At 44.1% G+C, this 20,121-nt stretch overlaps 2 protein-coding genes and 1 non-coding gene across 10 annotated transcripts; 1 reads left to right on the top strand and 2 right to left on the bottom strand.

Moving 5' to 3' along the window:
- On the bottom strand, window positions 1-14,334 carry MYNN (myoneurin). Of its 5 annotated transcripts, XM_067301596.1 has the most exons (9): window positions 14,280-14,334; window positions 13,328-13,626; window positions 9,704-10,506; window positions 7,736-7,895; window positions 6,819-6,997; window positions 6,448-6,531; window positions 5,950-6,036; window positions 3,571-3,862; window positions 1-3,139 (listed from the first exon to the last, which is right to left on the bottom strand). In XM_067301596.1, the coding sequence occupies exons 2-8, from the start codon at window positions 13,591-13,593 to the stop codon at window positions 3,594-3,596; spliced, it is 1,848 nt and encodes a 615-aa protein (XP_067157697.1). In that variant the 5' UTR covers window positions 13,594-13,626; window positions 14,280-14,334; the 3' UTR covers window positions 1-3,139; window positions 3,571-3,593. The 5 variants fall into 5 exon arrangements, with proteins under 5 accessions (XP_067157697.1, XP_067157696.1, XP_067157700.1 ...); XM_067301595.1 differs by having other exon boundaries at window positions 1-3,862; XM_067301597.1 differs by lacking the exons at window positions 1-3,139; window positions 3,571-3,862 and adding an exon at window positions 3,870-4,395.
- Window positions 14,335-14,639: 305 nt separating this feature from the next.
- On the top strand, window positions 14,640-19,175 carry ACTRT3 (actin related protein T3). 4 transcript variants are annotated; one of them, XM_013945197.2, is made up of 2 exons: window positions 14,640-14,839; window positions 17,997-19,175. In XM_013945197.2, exon 2 carries the CDS (start codon window positions 18,022-18,024, stop codon window positions 18,913-18,915), a length of 894 nt encoding a protein of 297 aa, XP_013800651.2. In that variant the 5' UTR covers window positions 14,640-14,839; window positions 17,997-18,021; the 3' UTR covers window positions 18,916-19,175. The 4 variants fall into 4 exon arrangements, with proteins under 4 accessions (XP_013800651.2, XP_067157694.1, XP_067157693.1 ...); XM_067301593.1 differs by having other exon boundaries at window positions 14,640-14,901; XM_067301592.1 differs by lacking the exon at window positions 14,640-14,839 and adding an exon at window positions 16,367-16,616.
- TRNAV-AAC (transfer RNA valine (anticodon AAC)) lies at window positions 15,186-15,258 on the bottom strand. The gene has a single exon. It is a non-coding gene; the product is annotated as a tRNA-Val (tRNA).
- Window positions 19,176-20,121: the final 946 nt, after the last annotated feature.

Below are 20,121 nucleotides of genomic sequence, written 5' to 3'. Positions count from 1 at the left end.
TGAGGGAAAGTTACAAAACAAGTTTATTAAAGTCTAACATAAAACACTTCAGGCTAAATATGTACAACTCCCTCCCTTCCCAGGGGATTATAAAATTGAGAGTTGAGCTATATACAAATAACAAAGGAAAAATTGTATATACATGAAAGATACTTCAAAAATAACTTAACAAAAAATCAGTTATTAGTCCTTATCTGAACTTAGTTCTGTAAGGCTTATCAATAGCCTCTCCAAGACCACAGCTCTGAAATCCTTTACATGGAACTTGTCCATACTTGAACATTTCTTGAAATGTACTTCAGAAAAGTTGCCATGCTCTGTGCCCGCATCTAGGCACAAATTCTGAAGCAAGTGAGTTAACAAGGAGTTATTCTAGCGTAAGTATTTCAGAATAGCCAATTCATAAGTTTCTAGAGGCAGATAACCTAATCAGGCCAAACTTGCACTGACTTCAGTGCAAACTTGACTGAGATAGTATGAAACGATGGTCTCGCTGAGACAAATCATGTGATTTTCTCCAATTTACTGATACTGAAATTGTTAATACTCCCTCTTCATTTTGCAGGTAGGTCTCAGGAGGGAGAAGTATGCCTGAAAAGATTCCATGTTTTCCCATATTAATCCCTCACACAAATTATCAATACCGTTTTACACCTTGTACTTCCAAAATGAACCTGGAACCCTTAAGCCTAGGAATCAGATGTGCAGCTGATTTCTGTGCATCGGCAAAAGATCCAATACAGACCTGCCTCTTCAGGTCCTACAGCACCCAGCCTGAACACTCCTACAAATTATAGATATCTAAAAAACTATATTCTAGTAAATGAATACAGTTAAAGGAGACCATACCTCAGCAGCTGAGATATCTTCACAAAAGATGAGGATAAGAATTAAGACTCTCAGATGGGGACTCGAGAGTACAGGTCACTAAATTATTGCTCCAAGACAAAACTACAAGCCTGTGTATTCTATTAAGAAAGGTTAAAATTGTTGTCTTGTAAAAAATAATGATTAGCTTCTTGTCTATAAAGAAAATTAAATGAATAATAAAGCAAATGTTACTGTTATAAGTATCTAAACAAGATCCTGTATAAATCTAAGCACTGTGTTTTTTTAAAAAGTCTGAAATCTAAGAATACAGTAATAAGCTATAGTTTTAGAAATATAAAAACAGTCCAAACAAACATTGTTATGGAATGCATTTTCTATGTAGGAATGTGAATTTTTTCCAGAACTAATTCTCACTTGTGGTCATATATCCTGGATATGTTATTCTTCACATACTTTTCCTCAGGTTACAGCAGCATATCATTAGTTTATCTTCCACAGATGTTTAAATATGAATTTACTAATTGCATGATGTTGTTCTTTTTGCAGTACTCATGACTAAAGGTATGTCTATCCAAAGATTTTACTATATTTTCAGACAGAAAAAGCAGTGAGGAAGCTCAGGACAAGCTACGTAGAGTTCACTTTTGTTACACAGAGTCAGGATCCTGATCTCTGTGATTCTTCAGTTGTAAATGGAGCTGACAAAGGAATCCTTCAGGTATTACATCAACAACAAAAAAAAAGCTTAAAAGCAGCAGTGGTGGGGTCTGAAGGGATGCCCAACACAAAATCAGAGAACTTCATCCATTGTCCTTTGCCAGCATTATAAAGGACATCAGCTGCTCAAATGTTGTAGTATGGATAAGCAAAGAAAATAAATAAAGGTCAGAAATGAATGGCAAGAATCAGCATCAGTGAACACAGTTATAGATGCCTGTGATAAGAATATTCCTGGGGAACAGGGTTGTACTTGATGCTATGCATGGTAGACTTTAACAGTAATGTTAAAGCATAAAATGTGATCAAGAAGCAAGAATTTTTTTTTTTACACATGCCACAACCTAGAATGATCAACACAAAGAAGTTAAAGGTCTACTACTTTACAAGTACCAACATGTAGGAAGAGAAAAAATCCAGTCACGCTCAGGAGTCAAGGGACTGTTTACAAAACATTTAAATGAAATCCTCCATGAAATTTTTCACAAGGCTGTTTAATTAAGGTGCAGATTAATTATTACTCCATGTAAAACAGTTTCAGATAAGAGGTATCTCCTATGCTCTTCTATTTATCAGTGTCTGAACACAAGGCATCAGTGGAAATAAAATGCTAGCACCAAGTAACTAACCAACAAATAAATATCTTTAAATGTATTGTTGGTACAGTTGTATGACTGTTTCCTTACTATTTGATGATTACTTAAATAATGCTCACATTATGCTAATAATGGCACAAACTGGAAGAATGGCATATAAAAATACTCCTATTTTGTCAACTAGACTTTAACTGACAACCCTATCAGGACACTAAAAATGTTGCTATTATTTTTAATTCAGATTGCTGGTAATTAAACATACTTTTACATGGGTCTTGCTAAATAACAATTTTATGAAGTTACTGTGGATAAGTGACATGACACATAATGCAATTCATAAATACTTCAATTAAAACAAATCAGTCATACTTTGATAAATCCTTGACCAGAAAAATATCTATCTATCTGCTCTGTTGTATCCTTCCTTAATGCCCCCTCAATTTAGCATTAAAGTAGTATTTGCTCAGTGAAGGGAAGGATCTATTTCCTCTGTTGTACCTACTAACACAGTGAGAAACACTACTGTAACAGAAATGATTATTATGAAACTATGATTCATGCCTCACAATTAATTAAGTTGGTGCATCTTTTTGTCTCATCTACAATACTCATGTTCCAGCTCTCCTTTTGAGCAAAGGCTGCTATTTGTGCCAAAACACAGGATTTTAGGGGTGTGAAAAAAAGCTGGGACAAGGTACAACAGTGTTGGCTTCGCTTAAAAAAAAGTGAGTGACATCGTGGAAAGAATACCCACTGGGTACGTATGTCATTATGTTACCTCCCTCTGACTTACCAAACTATGGGAACAAAAAAAAAAACAAAAAACAAACCCACACTTCCTTTACTTGCCTTGTCAGGGACATTTACCCAAAGTTTTCCTTCCCTCTGGTCAGACTTCAGCTGAAGACAGCTACTTCTGGCAGACTGCAGTAATTCTTTGCAAGCACCTCCCCAGAGCACTGGCCTACCTTCCATCATGTACTCCCTTATATCACCTTGGAATGTAGGAGTACAAGCTTGTTAGTACATCTGAATTACGATTTTTTTCCCCTCATACATCTGGGCTAATATTCTTAAACTAATAAATATGGCTTAAAATGTCTGCTCCCAAATGACATTGTGACAAATCAGATGAGCAGGAACACTGGAGGAGATCTCCAAAATGCATTAACATATTTGAGAATTCTTAAGGCAGGTATTGCTAGAAAGGAATAATCTCCTGGAAATCAGTGTTAACTGCAATTAAAAATTTGCTTGTAGATTAGCACAATTCAACAAGAAATGAAAGGCAGCACTGCACAGTGGAGATGCCTTACAAGTGTCTTTACACAGAAGAAAAAAAAAGAACAAGTCCAACTCAGAAAAGTAACTGCTTGAATGATTATGTTCAGCTTACCAAAGGTCTGCAAGTTCACTACCGGATTACCTTGTTGGCTCCATACTGCAGTGTCAGTACAACTGCTGCAAGAAAATAAACTGAGGTTCTGAATATCCAGTCACAGCAGATCTTAGTAATGTTTCTGATGAAGGAGACTGACTACCCGTCACAGGAAGCAGCATCTGATGGTCGTCAGTCCCAATGGGAAGAGGAAGTGGTAAAGACATCTCAGAGGGCTTCACATCTACAGACTCTGATAAAGGACTTTTCTGATTCTGAATGGATTCTTGTTCATTGAAAGAATTCTCAAGTGTATTGGAATCAGGAGGGGTTTCAGATCCTGGTAGGAAAAAACAACCCAAATTTTCCAAAGCATTTCTTTTGCAGCAATTCATGTATGGAAGAACTTTGCAGATGATGGAAGAACAATTATTAGAAAGAACTGAGCGAGTCATTCTTACTCTCGGTGAACATGAACTAACTGCTATTAGAAATCTGACCGTAGATAGCACAACTCAAAGAGAAATGAAAGACAGCACTCCAAGTGTGTCTTTACACAGAAGAATAAAAAGAACAAGTCCAACTCAAAAATATAAATGCTTGAATGATTATATTCATCTTAACAAGACTCTCAGTCACTATCAGATTACCTTGTTGGTTCTAACTGCAGTGTCATCTCACTACCCCTCATGACTTTCTTTACAGGCACCATCCCTCTGGGTTTAAGGCTGTCCGAAGAAATGTTCCAAAGCTGCTACGCAAATCCTGCAAATTCCTTTTCACCTGATTGTCTAAACAGTCATTTGGTGTCTCAGAGACTGCCTGGGCAGTTGGGCTATCAGTGACTTCAGTGCGCAGTAAAGCCAGAATAAGCTGTAAATACAATCTCAGCACTGACAATCACGTTCTCTGCTGCTTGTAGCATAACAAATAGACAGATGACACATTCCAACTAGATCTCTACTTGACATGGCACAGAAGATAACAAATCCTTAACACCACACTTAACAGAGGAGCTTTGGGGAAAATGTAATTAAGGTTTCCTTGAGATTTTCCACCAGAAAATCTGAGAATCATGGCCACATCAAGCATCTTCTAATTGGAATAGCAATGCACAACATATCATCCATAAACTTCTTTGGAAGAAAACAGTTCTGTTTTTATCCAGTCACTTGAAAAACAATTTTCCATTCTTAAGTGAAATCCTGTTAACAGACTCTTAACAGCCTTCCTGTCTGAATGCAGTCTACTACCGCTTTGGGAGGGCTTTCTGATGAGGCCACAAAGGATATTAATAACATGCTGCAAGTGCTCTCTAAAGCCTGTTATCCTAGTGGTGAAGTGTTCCTATCTGCCTTGCCTCTCTCCATTAGGGCTGACTTGCGTTGCCTCGCTGCCTGCCTGTATCCTCCCGGGCACTCGCCAAGCTCGCTGCCTGCCTCACCGCCCGCTGGCTTCCAGCTGCACTGCGGCCTGCCTGCGTGGGGCTTCGCAAAGCCTTTGACCTTCAGGGCTGCCTCTGCCTACAACTCTTTCTTCCCAGTCTCTCCCTAAACTGCTCCATCTGTCCCAGTCCAGACATACACAGATACCTATTATTTCTTTTTCCATATGACAGAGGCAAGGAACTTATGGTTAATACACTTAAGGATGGACAGATAATGAGGCATATGGAGACAGTGTTGAAAGAGGCTGGCTCTATTATCTGAACATCTCTATGCTTTGTACCTAAGTAACATATCAAATTTCTTCCTAATCAAAATCTGATATCTAGAATAGGAATTAGATGTATTTGAAAAGTCTTTTTAGGGCAGCGTTCACAGCTGGGAACATTCTGCCAGCTGTCCGATCTTGTGCGTTTGCTAATCCAGCTCAGACTTGGATTAAAGTTGACTGTGTATATATATTAAAAAAAAAAAGTCTTTCACAGTTGCATTAAAAATACTTGGGCCTTCAAGAAGCAAAGAAATTCTTGTAACCAGTATGCCTTGTTCACCTCAATTATTACCTTTGTAAGGGCAGACTCCTCCTAAAATAGATTAGGAAGAGGTTTAAAAAATATATAAAATAAAATCTACAATTCAGACTATACCTTAATATGAAAACCTCTCACAGTTTACTAGGACAAGAGAGTAAGTATTTACATAGGAAGATTCTTGTCAGCAGCAATCCACTTCCCTGTTGATCAAAAAGTGTTTCCTATAACAAGACAAATGCTTTGTCTTAATCTACTTAGCACATGCTTTGCGCTTTAAAAGGTTTGGCTGTCTCTAAGGCAAATGCTTTTGGCACTAAACAGACCTATCCAAAAAAACCCTTTCTTTCCTAATTTCAGTCCTATTTGATCGAAAAAAAAAAGTTATTCAGCGTGGAACAATAAAAACAGTCAGTGCAATGTCTTAACCTTTCTTTACACGAAGGACTCACCTGTGTGAACTTTTGTTTTGTGCTTCTTGAGATTTTTTATATCTGTGTAAGAATTTCCACACAATTCACAGATAAATGGTCTTTCACCTGAAAAAATGGGTTTGGCGATTAGAACTGAAGAATATAATTGTGAAATCAAAAGAAAACACAGTTATATACCTAGGATAACAGATTTCAAAGTTATATCTTAATATGTGACTTTGCAACTGTACGTTATTTTGTCTGTGTCTGTATTTATAATAAAAGCATTTGCAGAAAAATAGATGGAAAAAAAAATATATCATGTTGGAAGTAAAGCAATGATAATACATCAGTACCTAAGCTGTTAGATATTAGTCTGAAAAATGCAACTTAAAACAAATCACAAGTAGTTTCTTTAAATTATGTTAACATAGAGATAGATGAAAATAGTATAGTCTTTTAATTTAAGTACAGCACAAGTTGAGTGAATGTAGAAAATTATTTATTTTGCAGGAAGCAGCCTGTCTGGAAACTGACCTGTATGGGACCGAAAATGTTTATTGAGCTCTCCAGAGGAAATAAAACTCTTTCCACAAATGCCACAGATATATGGCTTCTCTCCTAAAGGAAACACAAGGAGTTTGTTATTACAATATATAAACCAGAATACACAAAAGACAAATTAAAATGAAACAGAGGCAATGTCCAATGAGAAAAGAAGTCCCTAAATTGAAGTCAAAGGGAAAGAACCTGAGAAAGGAACTGATGGATGAAAACACCAGAGGTAACTCCCAGATAATCCTAGTCTAGAGTTTTCCTGACCATCGCTTATCTCTGTCCTCTCTGCAGGCGGCCAGTCCTCCCTCATCAGGCCTGTTCGGGTATCTCGGTGTTCTGTCTCCCCTTACCTGTATGTTTTCGGGAATGGGTGATGAGAGAACTTGACACAGCAAAGGCTTTTCCACAAGTGTCACACACATAAGGTTTCTCCCCTGTGTGGCGACGCACGTGGTAGGTGAGCGTGCTGGCCTGAGCAAACCGCTGACCACACCGGTCACACACATAGGGCTTCTCGCCACTATGCTTCCTGTGAACAAACATGCGCATTAGGGAGGGCTCTTACGGCAGACAGGGAAACGACACCTGTGATTAAAGGAACTCGGTGGTGCCTCAGTCAGTACTTTATCCCGGGATTTCCTTGTGCTAATGTTCCATGAACTAAAAAAACTGACCTGGAGTTTGGGTTTGAGTTAGCAGTTTCTCACTGAGTAAAATTCACTGTTCTATTGACACCAGCAACTAGAGTATCAATGATTTCAGTGGCAGCTAAATTGAACTATAGGCATTGCACACAACATTCAGCATGAGAGCTCGGCAAGTTTTGCATTACGCTATACTGAAAGATAAAAGGATGATTCCTAATAAAGGGACATTTGTGCTCCTGCCAAAAAATACAAATAGTCCCATGCAGACAGCAGCAAACAGTGAGACCTGTTCTGTTTCGCTTCCTGCCAAGGAACTCTTCCCTCGTCTGTGTTAAGAGATTAAAAAAACAAAACAAACAAAAATCCAGTCATTGCCATAAAGACACCAGCGTGAATGCCACAACATTCATAAATTGCAAATCACTTCCCTAATGAGGAAGTACACAGACATACATATCTATTATGCAATGCAACACAAGACCTGAGAGTAAAGGAGGAGTAGAAATGACCAAGTTATGTGAATATTTAACTCCTGCTCATGCTGGAGTGAATTGTTCTCTCTGTTTAAACAAGTGTATGAATAAACATCTTTAGATCTGCAGGATCCCACTTTTGCCTACCTGGCATGAATCTTTAGATTGCTTGATGTCGCAAACTGCAGATTGCACACATCACATTTGTATGGTTTCTCTTCTCCATGATGCATCCGACTGTGGAACACTAACTGGCATTTCTGAGCAAAGCCTTTGTCGCACAGTTCACATTTGTATGGCTTCTCCCCTAGTTTAAAAAAAGAAAAAGTGTACTCTCTACATTTACCTAAGAAAGCTTTCCAATCTATTTATCTGATCAAAGCTCAAGTCTCTGTTCTAGTACTTCTTACAAATAACATCCTGTAACATCCTATAACCAATCCACTGAAGCGCCACCTGCCCAGAATACAGCACATACTAGACCATTTTTGAACATATTACTTTTTGAGAGAGAAAAAAAGTAATGAATGTTTATAATAGTGCCATTTTCCCCATATTGTTTTGAGAATGCTACTACTACACTTCCAAACATTTTGCTGGTTATGTCTGTTCACGATACTCAATATTTGAGATGAACACCCAGTAAATTACCTGCTTTTTCTTGCCTGTAAAACAAAAAGTCTTTAGCATACTCTCTAGTTCTCACAAATTTTTCGTTAGCATCTGCTGTAGAATGCTACAGGTAGTTCTGACTATTCACGTGTTCTTAGTGGTCAACATGGTCTCATCTAATGCACTGTGCAACTCCACAGTCTTAGATGACAATATAAAAGAGCCTGTGCTTGTATTTCTAGGAGAATGCACAATCAAGCTAAGAACACAACCATCCTGAAGTACACTGCGTAGATAAAAACTTCAAAAACAAAACTATTAGACATCTAACTTGCCATCTAGCAACCAATACATTAAAATTCCCCACCCATTCATGCAAAAATTTCAAGTGCAACACCCTCAAAAGTAGAAAGCGCAGCTGACGTTCCTACCAGAAAACTGTCCCTGAATTTTGCTCACAGGTTTCATCTTACATATGAATCTTTGGTTAGTCACTGGCTGGTAAATGTGCAATCCTCTCCCTTGGCTACTGAAAGAGCAGCTGTACCCCAGCACCTCCTACTTCACCTCTTTCACATCTTCATGGCTTCCCTACATATAGCTCCACTGCTGACCTCAGCTCAGGGTTTTCCAAAGGGGGGAAGAGCAAAAGAGCAAAAGTAATAAAATTTCATCTTTTTCACTATTACTTCAGAAATCTGAAAAACAGCCACAAAAGGAAGAAAACTAAGTAAATAACGTCCCTCTCTTGCTCACTAGGTTAAGTACAGCAGCAGAGGCAATAGCAGAACAGCTGTACCAGATCAGCTCGAAGACCCAGTTAACCCAGGACCAAGTCTCCAGTAGGAATCTGCAAGGAAGAATGTAAAAAGACAAGCAAGCATACTACTGCTCCAGTACATCTTCCCAGGCTCCAGCAATTTGCTGCTCATAATCTTTCTAAGCCAGAGGTGTTGTCTTAATATTTAAGTGCTCATAATTGATTTTTCTTCCATGCTTTGTCCAGTAGCTCTTGATACCACGCAAACTTCTAGTAATGAGATTGAATGAAGAGAGCATAACATCGTCATACATTTCAGCTAAACATTTTACTAAATGAAATTCCAAATGCTGTACTAACTTAGCTGTTTCCCCTACCTTTTAAAGAGATACCTATGGGAGAAATTACCTACTTGTCACAAGAATGTATTTTTTTTTTTTCCTATCTGTGTTACCAAACTTATATATTAGGAAAGACTAGTCAGCTCCTCTGAGACTTTCCGAAAATCAAGATGCTCAGACTGAAGTCCTCTCTGGCTATTTAACATTTTTCAGTACTAAATCAGTTTCTATTTTAAAACATTTCATGCTACCAGGGTACAGGTACTATCCCCACACACATACCTGTAGTAGACAAAATTTCTAAGGCAAAAGTCAAAATGCATACAAAGATCTTTTTAGTTATGTATTCATATGCTATTATTACAGATTTCACAGTCTATTAAGACAAAGCCAGAAGCTTACCTGTGTGAGTTCTTACATGTGTTTTTAACTGATTGCACTGTGTGAATGCCTTCCCACAGAGCTGACACACATATGGTTTCACTCCTTTGTGTATTCTCATGTGTCGACGGAGGCTACTGGCTTCTGAGAAGACTTTTCCGCACGTGTTGCACACTGGTTTAGCTTTGGAGTACTTCTGATCAAGCTCTTCTCCTGAGCCCTCTAGCTGGTAAGTGTTCTTTTCACTGGCTATATTAGACATACAATGCTCTTTCAGTGCACAGTTCTGCTGAGGCTTTCCCCGCTTTTGTTTTGCTGTAAGAGTTTGAACTAAGATATCTTGTGCTGCCAGCGTTTCACTTTCCACCACAGATGACAACTGCAGTTCAGAGTTATCACTGCCTTGGGCAGCCTGTTCTGTTATTTGTGTGGCCAGCTTATTAGCATCTAAGAACATTTCAATGGATGCGTTCTCAGCCGCATCATTCTGATATTGTACTGATTTATTCTGTATGCTTTTGGGGGAGCTGAAATTCTTCTTTCGCTTTTTGGTTTGAGCAGATTTCTTTTCTAAAGCTGCTTTCTTTGCTTGTGGTTGAACCAAGTCTGCAGAAGCAGCATCTGCTTTCTCCCGATTATTGTAATCTCGGAGAGTCAGAAGGCAAGTCTGCTGATTCATTTCAATGTTTCCAGTGATACTAGATGTCTCTGTAGAGGATGGATTAGCAATAAAAGCAAAGTCTTCCATCTTTATCTTGCATTTAGTGACCACTTCTTCTACTTTGAGATAGTCGGCAGCCTGGTGAATTTCTTTAACATTCCAGCTGCAAGAAAATAAGACTTATGTGAGAATATTCCGGACAAAGCAAAAACCTGTTCTTTATCGAGCATATTAAATATAGACAGCAGAGCTAAGGAAAAGTTACATTGTCAGAAAACGCAACTATGAAATGAATGCAGCAAGATCTGATCTAGTGTTTATCACAGTAAGATAGTTGCTCCCAAACTGATGACCCATGTCTAGTAGGGTCTGCAGGTCTACAGAACGAAATTTTTTATTTTCATTTACATAGCTTTTGTACCATTTTAAGTTAAAAGTCCAGTCATTAAGTGGTGAGGCTGGATATTAGTTTGTTGATCCAAAACACTCAGGAATCACAGTACGAAGGGATAAAACACTAGAGAATATAATACAAAAATTATCATTCTATAGTCTTTCTGCCAAAAAATCTTAAGCAATTCACAAACAATGTATTCACCTCAGCTGTTCTGTGAAGCAGGTGTTAATCCTGTTTTATAAAATGATTTCAAAGAGTCTTTACTTTGAATCAACAACACACAGACAACATTAAGACCCGTAAAGTCCTTCTTTAAACTACTACCCTGTATTTTCCAGTTCCTGCAACAGAGGCCTCAAAGGTTTAGAAAAAAAATAATCTGAAAAAGGTAGCACACATTCAACATATACCCCCAATGAAGTTAGGGATTTACAGCACTTTAAAGGAATATCAATGGTAAACATCATCTTATCAATCTGTTACATATACGGAAAAACTAAACGATCTCATCTCCATTACTATAGAAAGCAATTGCTCACAACACATAACAGCACCGGGAATAACCTTCCACTTGAAGGTTGTTATGATGCCACAGCTGGGCTGACTTGCTAGGCTTCACTGCTTTTCTTTTTCATCTTTTGTTTCTTCCTACTTTTTGTATTTATACTTAATTCATAAAAAATTGGACAAGGTTATGTGCAATACTAAAGTGAATAAAACAGATTTTTACCAACTAGTGCTCCTTTAACCCCTGTTTTCTTTTTCCATGTTTCATTCTCTTTCTTCATCTTATCTGCCTTCCTTTCCTGCCTTTATTCTTGTCCACCTATTTTCTCCTCTCTTCCTGTCTTTCTTTTAAGCCTTCTTCATTCAGGGCATAGGCAGTAGTTACAGTAGCAGAGGGCTGCACAAGTTCGTAAAATCAATATCTTTAAAACAAACTGCAGTAATAAGTTAATATCATGAGTTTAGAATTAAGTACTTTCCTTGGAATACATTAAATGCAAAATCCGGTTGATTCAGTGTAGTTGCACAGTTCAAATTACAAACAAAAATAAAGCACCTATCTGTTGTATTAATTTGCTATAAAAATGCACATGAAGATATAGGCTCTTATATGATATGATATATAATAGATTTTAAGGACATACAAACAAAGAATAAAAACTACAGAGGAGATTAACAATTAGACATCTGCAAAAGCATACAAATTTAAGCCTATTTTTATAATACAACTATAACCAATAGTATTAAAAAGGAAATATTGTCAGTGCTGCAGAAATTCCCATTTTCTTTGTGCTTAGTTGCATTATAATACAATATAGCAGAATAAGCAATACCTTTACATTGTCTGGTTCCTTTTTAGTTTAAGAAAGCAATCAAGGTGCTATATTAACAGCTTTGAACATTTGCCACTGTGGATGCAGTTCAATCAGACTATAAATAACTAGGAACAACTATTCTTTGTGTGTGGATACAACCGTTTTACTAATCTTGTTTAATACTAGCACTGAGTTCAAAGTAAAATCCCATGGTTTCACTCGTGCACCCATCATCACAAAAGACAACAGGTTCTGCAGACAGTTGCAGTAGTCACCTAAAGAGAGATATTACGAGCAGGAATACACATTAGCAGACCTGCAGCTATCACCTTCAGTCAGATGCGTTTGCCTGAGTGACAACAGTACTTTCATCTCCCTCTGGCCTCAGAGCCCTCAACCGCTGTCAAAACAAATCCAGAAACTATCCTAATGCAGATCCAGACAGACATCAAGAACGCTGCACGCTCCTGTTCATACTTAATTTGCAAAGCATAAATCACTAAGAAATAACCGTTTATATTGCTCTATTACTATTTGTGCTTGTAGTTAATTTTGAACAAAAACCATGAGTCCGTGTATTTAAATAATGAAGCATGAGTGATGGCAACAAAGTTATTTTAAAATGCATTTGACACTGGACATCAAGGAAAGGGTGCCACCACTGGGCTATGGACTTCTAAGTAGCGACACTTCCCTGTTGATGGATAATCTCTTTTTTCTCCCTCTAACTGAGGGAGGGAAGCACTACAAAGAATGCTTGCTGTATAGGAAGTAACGCAGCATGCACAACATCAACACAGTAAAGGATGAAAATACTTTTTCTGTAGTTTTTAAAAACAGTAACTATCCTCATCTCTCAAACTTTAGCTTCTACTGCATATAAAGTTTGTGTGTCGCTTCAGAAATGGACTCTTATAATCCAACTTCAGAAAGAATACACTTATCCTTCTCTCTCCCAGAAATCACTGAAGATTTTTAATTCCTTCTGATCCAAACAGAGAGAGACAGAGAATGAAACTATCAGTAAAATATCAGACAACGTATTTTTGTTGTGGATGACTGAAAAGAATAGACTACTTATCACCTGAAAAACACATATCGGGCAGTATTTTAAAACACATAATTGAAGGATCTTCACTTGCTAACAGATATCTGCTACTATTTGTTTCTCCAGAACTTATTATAAAGAACAAAAAATTCAGTATTGCCTTAACACAAAGTTCATTTCCATTTTCTTTCCCCCCGCCTTTAATAGCATATGTTACCTGTCAAGGTTTAAATTTCCCGTATAAATAAATTCCAGGAGTTTTTGGAATCCATCAGCTTTCACTTGAGTCTGATCCAGAACAACATTGTTGTCAGAAGCATCTCTGTAAAATGCACCAAAGTACTCGCTGAAAGAAGCGAGCACATTTCTGTGTGCTTTGAACTGGAATTCACCGATAACAACGGTGCAGTCACAAAGAAAGCCGGCTTCTCGCTGCTTGTTCAGTCTCTCTAAAAGGTGCTCGCAGTGGTGAGAGTACTGCATTTTGATAATGACCTGCCGCCTCTTTGCTCGGGCCTAGGAAAGAAAAGAAACTGGTTTACAAGCTAGATTTTTGTTTCCCCGGCGGAGTAAGTTCATCCTGACAAACGACTCAGTGTTGACACCCGCCCGCGGCCACGCAGCACAGTTCGTGCCGCGCCGCCAGGACGCGCCAGAGCCACGCGTGGACCTGGACATAGCCGTGGGGAGCGGCTATTTCTGGAGAAGAAAAGGGGCCGAGAGCAGAGAGACTCCGGCTGCAGCGGGGATTAACTGCCCGCGCCGAGCCCAGCGCGGCCGCCGGGGCCGGCAGCAGCCGCCGCCCGCCCGCCCGTCGCGAGGGGAGACCGAGGGGTCCCGGCCCCGCCGCCGCCACGGCCCGGGACGCGCCGGCCGCGGGCTGCAGGAAGGGCCGCCCCGGCGGGGGAGACCCGGGACAAGGAAACGGGGCGAGCCGAGACGGGGCGCCCCCGCGGGCCCCGCCGCCCCCCGCCCGGCCCGGCCCGGCCCCGCCGCGGCCCGGAGCCCCCAGCGCAGCGCAGCGCAACGCCCCACCCGTCCGGGCCCGCCCGCGCCGCCTCACCGGGCGCCGCCCGCCTGCCCCGCCCCGCTCCGCCGCCCGCCCCGGCGGGGCCGGTCCGGTCCGGTCCGGTCCGAGCCCGCGGGAGGCGGCGGCGCCGGACACGCACCTGGGAGGGGAGAGAAGGGGCGCCTTCGCCTCAGGCCGCCATTTTCTGATGACGCCACACGCGCCGCTTCCGGGATGTGACTTCCGGTCCCGGTCGGGCGGCGCGGCCGTGGGGGTGGAGCGGCGGGGATGGAGGCAGCACCGGCAGCGGACGGCGGGGATGGGGACAGGAACGGGAGCGGGAGCCACTGCGCACGCCACGACCCGCCCCGCAGAGCTGGACGGGCAGGCGGGACTGCGAATGGCTCTGCGGGAGGTCGGGGACACGGACTACAGTTCCCGTGGTGCAGCGCGGCGCGGGGGCGGACGGGCGGCGAGGAGCGGTGCATGCCGGGAGCTGTAGTCGCGCCGCAGCGGCCGCTCGGCGCCTGACGCGGCGCTGCGAAGCACAAGTTAAAACGCTTAAAACGACCTTAAAAACACACCTGCAGGGCAAAACAGCGACTCCAGTTCCGGGAGGCTGGTTCGCCCCCAGTAAAAACCTCGTGAAGGGAGCAGTGTCGCACTTCTCTAAAGGCAGGACGTAGGGCCCTTGGCAGTAATAAGGAATTGCCCCTTCAGGTAAATATTAAGTTTACGCTTGTTTTTGGAGGGATCGAGAAGTCAGCATAAGATATAATCAGGTAAACTAATTTATCTGTGACCTTTAAAACTTGGATTTAACAGAATGATCTAAAAGTAATTTATTTGCTATACATCCTAGCCACGCACACTAAATTGTTAGTTGAAACATTTTTAATCTGCTTGTTACTATTAAGGCCATAGTGCTGAGAACTTTTAAATTTCCCATAGCCGTGCTTCTAATTAAAAAGAACTTAAAAATTTTTTTTTTTTTTTTTTAAGTTTGAAGTTTAGCCCTCGCCTTCAGGATCCTGCATGGCGGGATAAAATAGCAGCCACAGGCTGGTGTTTCCGCCCGGTTTCGAACCGGGGACCTTTCGCGTGTTAGGCGAACGTGATAACCACTACACTACGGAAACGCTGCTTATAGTTGTATTCCGCCGCCGTCCTGCTAAGGCGCTGCCAGGGTCGAACTGGGCCCGGCCGTGCAGGTGGCTGCAGTGCCATGTATTTATAGCGCCTTTCATTCTGATACCAGAAAAGGCCCTACGCGTTCAAGAAACATGCGCTGACAATATATATGCAGACATAAATATAGGTATGTAATTAAGCTTTATCCACTGAGAAATAATGACTACACCTGGGGTGAGAATACTCCAACAAAACTGCGCATTCTAGATAGAAAGTTAAAAAAGCTGTGTCCATTTAAAATTACATTAGGAACCTAAGCACGCATAGAACAATTGCTTGAACTGATATTTGGCTTGGACATTATGGTTAACTTCTCTATTTTTACCAGAAATGCCTTTAATTTTCTAAGGACTTTCTGCCTCTTTATAACCAAGCAGCTGGGCACTGTTTCAGGCAAAAGCGAGCATCTTCTTGGAGACATGTTTTTAGAGGCACAAGAAGCTGCAGCATCTTTCCACAGCTGCTACAGCAGCTTCCACAGGAAGCCATACACATCTTTCCTACTTTCTCCTACAAAACAAGGAGACAGACCCTATGTACTGCCTTGTGGGGGCTTTCATTTACACATGCAAAAGAGTTGGATCTACTGCCTTTTTTGAACACCATGCTGAAAACTTTCATTCCTGACTATGAGAAAGAGTCCTACCACCAAAAGTAACACCATGGGTACGAAAGAGTAACTTTAAAATCTTGATCTTCCCCAAAACACTAATTACCTTTTCAGCACACCCATAAATAAAAAGCCGTACCCTCAGTGAACATGTCACACTGAGATGGATGTTGTTCCAAACCCCCTGGGCAAGAAGCCCACAGGGTATTTTGGGACTGACTTTGTGGTAGGAGCCGTTTGGGGTGTGGCATTTGCTAGTGGTCTGAGCTTGGATTTGGTGACCCTTTGAATTTTGGCTGCCGCTGCTGCTGCAGCCTCGGGGTGCGCATTGCCGCGCAGGCAGGAGCTGAGCAGGAGCGGGTGCTGGTGTCGTAGCGACCGTCCCTGGCCTAGGTGGGCTCTGTCATAATGGGGGGGGGGGGGGACGTGCACCCACCTGGCTGCCGCCCCATTTCTTCCCGGGCGCCGAGCAGGGAAAGGCAAGTCGAAGCCGCTGCCTGCAATGCCGAATCTGCCTCCTGCTGTTGTCGTAGACAACGGCTCGGGCCTGATCAAGGCTGGCATCGCTGGAGAGAAGACGCTGTGGATCACCTACGCCAATGTGGTTGGCCGGCCCAAGGACAAGTTGGTGGCAGGCCAGAAGGAATGCTACGTTGGGAACGAAGCGCAGGCCAGGAGAGGGATCATTTCCATCAGGTATCAAAAAAGGAGCTGTAAAGCCCAAGGAAACAAGGAGAGCAGAGTAAGACAGGGGAGTTTTCCGGCCGGTGCCAGGGAAGGAGCAAGGCCAGGTAGGACGAGCAGGACAAACCAGGTGGGGCGGCCGCAGGAAGAAGCAGAGCACTGCGATTCCTGCACGGAGAGAGGGGCAGTTCCAGCGAGTTGTTAGAAGTCAGAAGATGAGACAGCCACAGCTGAAGAGGAGAAAAGCAGTAGTTTGGCACCACTAGTTGTGGGGCAGGACCGTAATAAAGTGGCAGCAATGGGCTGTGGGCGAGGTGGGAGCTGCACAGAGCACCGCACCTCCATCAGGGTCTCCTGGGTAGGCCACTCGTGGCAGAGAGGGTTCACAACGGGAGGAAGTGACTAACCCTCCTGGATTTTCCTATACACCAGACACCGAGGTGCCTGATCCAGGAAGGAGCTAGAGAAGGAAACTTAACTTTGCCATCCTTTGCAAAGGGAAACATAAGCCAAACCCCAACCAGTGGGAGGAGGAGTGAGGAAAGCCAAGAGAAACAAAATAGAAAAGGGAGAACAGCTCCAGAGGAAGGTAGCGATGGGGAAGGGAAAGGGGAAACACAAAAAGCTGGAGGTGGGCAGCAACAAAGTTGTGCACAGCTTGGCAGCGGCTGCCACAAGTCCTTAACCCTTCTGCTGTCACGCAGATGTTTCTAATAATTACAGGGATGTGTATATAATAAGCGCCGCAAGAGAGCATTTGGGAAAAACAAGCATTCTTACTAACTCTTTTCGTGCTTGTAGCATATCTCAGGTCCACGTGGAAGCCCTTGTGGGAATGCACTTGTGTTCCTGGTGTTACAGCAGCGATAGCTCACCACGATCGCGGGATCTTCTGTGCACAGCTGTAACACCCAGCTCGAAAAGGCTGATGTCGCAGCCACATCTGTCCCCAATCCCACATTGCCCCGGTATTGATAATACCCATTGCATTCCTGCAAGATCTTCAGCAGTCCTTGAGAATTACATTTTAATAATTGTAAATGAACTAATGAATTACAAACTATTCATATCAAACTGTTCAGCCACAGCTTGACAACCACACTCAGAGAGTGAAGGTCCTGATTAGGTAACATGCTACAACCTTCTTTGAAGTCCTGACTGATCTCGGCTGTCGCAGCTGCTGAAGTTGTCTGGCCTTTGAAAGGGCCAAGTCTCTTTCCAGTACTTTCTCAAAGCAACATGCATAGTTTAAAGGTACACAAAGTGCTTACTTTAAGGTGCTTTTTCCTAATGTTCTTCACCTGGAACACCCCCCCAGCAGATGGCCCTGCCCAAGTGTCGCCATGGAGCCTGGGGTAAATACTGCCCTTTTATTTTGTTTGACTCGTGCAGGTACCCAATAGAGCGGGGGATCATCATGTCCGGGGAAGATATGGAGGCCGTGTGGAAGAGCATCTACGACAACGACCTGCAGATGCAAACTAGTGAGCAGCCCGTGATTCTGACCGAGGCTCCGCTCAACCCTCTGGTCAACCGAGAGAAGATGACCGAGCTCTTCTTTGAGCGCTTTGACGTACCAGCTCTCTACGTGTCTATCCAGGCCGTGCTTGCGCTCTACGCTTCAGGGCTCACCACGGGCTGCGTGGTGGACTCCGGTGACGGTGTCACCCACAGCGTGCCAATCTTTGAAGGCTACTGCTTGCCCCATGGCGTCCTCCGGCTTGACCTGGCTGGCCGCGATCTTACAGACTACCTAACACAGCTTCTGAGAGACAGCGGCGCTTCACTAGTCACCGTGGCTGAGAAGCAGCTTGTACAAAACATAAAAGAAAAGTTATGTTATGTGTGCCTGAACCTAGAGAAGGAGATGGCTAAGAAACCTAGTGAAGTGGAAAAAACTTACCACCTTCCTGATGGCAATGAAGTTAAGGTTCACGATCAAAGGTTTCGTTGCCCGGAAGCCCTCTTTTATCCTCATAACATTGGCGTAGAGGCTCCAGGGATTGACAAGCTCTGCTTCAGCTCTATCATGAAGTGTGACATTGGCCTGAGGGCTTACTTCTACTCCAATATCATCCTTTCTGGTGGCTCCAGCCTCTTCCCTGGAATTGCTGAATGCTTGAACAAGGAGATAGCTCATATGGTCCCGGGCGACGTTAAGGTGAAAGTCAGTGCTCCTCCTGAGAGGAAGTTTTCTGCTTGGGTAGGAGGCTCCATCCTTGCCTCCCTGAGCGCCTTCCAGCACATGTGGATTACCACGACAGAGTACAGGGAGGCTGGGCCTAACATCGTGCACAGAAAATGTTTCTAAAGTACATGGGATTTTGGATGGATTTTACTTAACATATCGTGGAAGAGAACCTCAGATTGCAGCTACTTGAACATCAGCGCTGAGGAGGCCTGTGCCTGGAGCCCGCCTTTTGAAAGTCCAATAAAAATCATGACTTTCAGCATGGTTACTTCCTTCTTGGTCCAAGAATACACCTTCTTGAACAGATGTAAAACGTAGGTTCTTAATGTGGTTCTTTACCCAGAGCAAGACTGTGCAGTACATAATTAAAGTCAGAGAGACTGAGAACACTACACTATTGCTTCATGTAGCTGTAGTCCGTTTCACCTGCGAAAGAACCGTAGCTTTGCAACTCCTTGCTTTTCCGCGGGGATCTTGGGGTCGAATAGTAAAGACGGGAAAGCCGTTCAGAGGGCGCGGCGGGGGCGAGGGCCGGGAGGGCCGGGCCGGGTGCCTGGTGCCGGCCCCAGGGAGGGTCCCGGCGCTGCGCGCTCCCGCAGCACGTGGTGCCGCCGGGGGGCGAATGCCCGCGCCTTCCAAACTCCCGCCACTCGCCACTTCCCGCCCCCTCGGCCGCCCGCAGCCAATGGCGGCGGAGGCTGGCGCCCGCCGGCCAATGGGCGCGCGGCGGGCGTGGCCGCCGGGGGTACATAAGGCGCGGCGGGGGCGCGCCACCCCGCGTGGCGGGCGGGGAGGGCTCCGGCGTTTCTAACCCTAAATGGCTCGCGCCGCACTCCCCGCGCTCGTCCGCTGTTTTACTCGCTGACTTTCAGCGGACGAGGGGAGTGGCCCCCCGTGGCGGGGGGGCAGGGAGAGGGGGCGACGGGGGGGGGAGCAGGGCAGGGAGAGGGGGCCGGCAACCAAAAAACGTCAGCGAGGGGTCTCTCCGCCGCCGCGGCCCGCCCTGGGGCCCCGCTCCCGCCTCAGCCGGGGGCCCGCCGGGGAGGCTCCGGCCGCCGCGCCGCGCGGAGGCCGCGGTCGGCCGGCTCGCGCCACTGCCGCCGCGAAGAGCTCGTCTCTGTCAGCCTCGGCGGCGGCCGGGAGCGGCGGGGCGCGCCCCCGCGGCGGGGCGCCAGCAGAGCAAAACGGGAGCGGCGCCCCCGGGGCAACCGCCGCGCCCCCCTCAGCCGTGGGGCGCGCGGCCGGCGCCGCTCCGACACGCGCGCGCCGCGGGGGCGGGGGCCGCCCCTCCCCCCGCCCCCCCCCGCGTTCCCGCCGCCCGCGCCC

This window comes from Apteryx mantelli, chromosome 9 (genome assembly GCF_036417845.1).
Source record: "Apteryx mantelli isolate bAptMan1 chromosome 9, bAptMan1.hap1, whole genome shotgun sequence".
In the NCBI taxonomy this organism is placed as follows: domain Eukaryota; kingdom Metazoa; phylum Chordata; class Aves; order Apterygiformes; family Apterygidae; genus Apteryx; species Apteryx mantelli.
The sequence above is the reverse complement of the archived record's forward strand: the minus strand, read 5'-3'. Positions and strand labels throughout refer to the sequence as shown.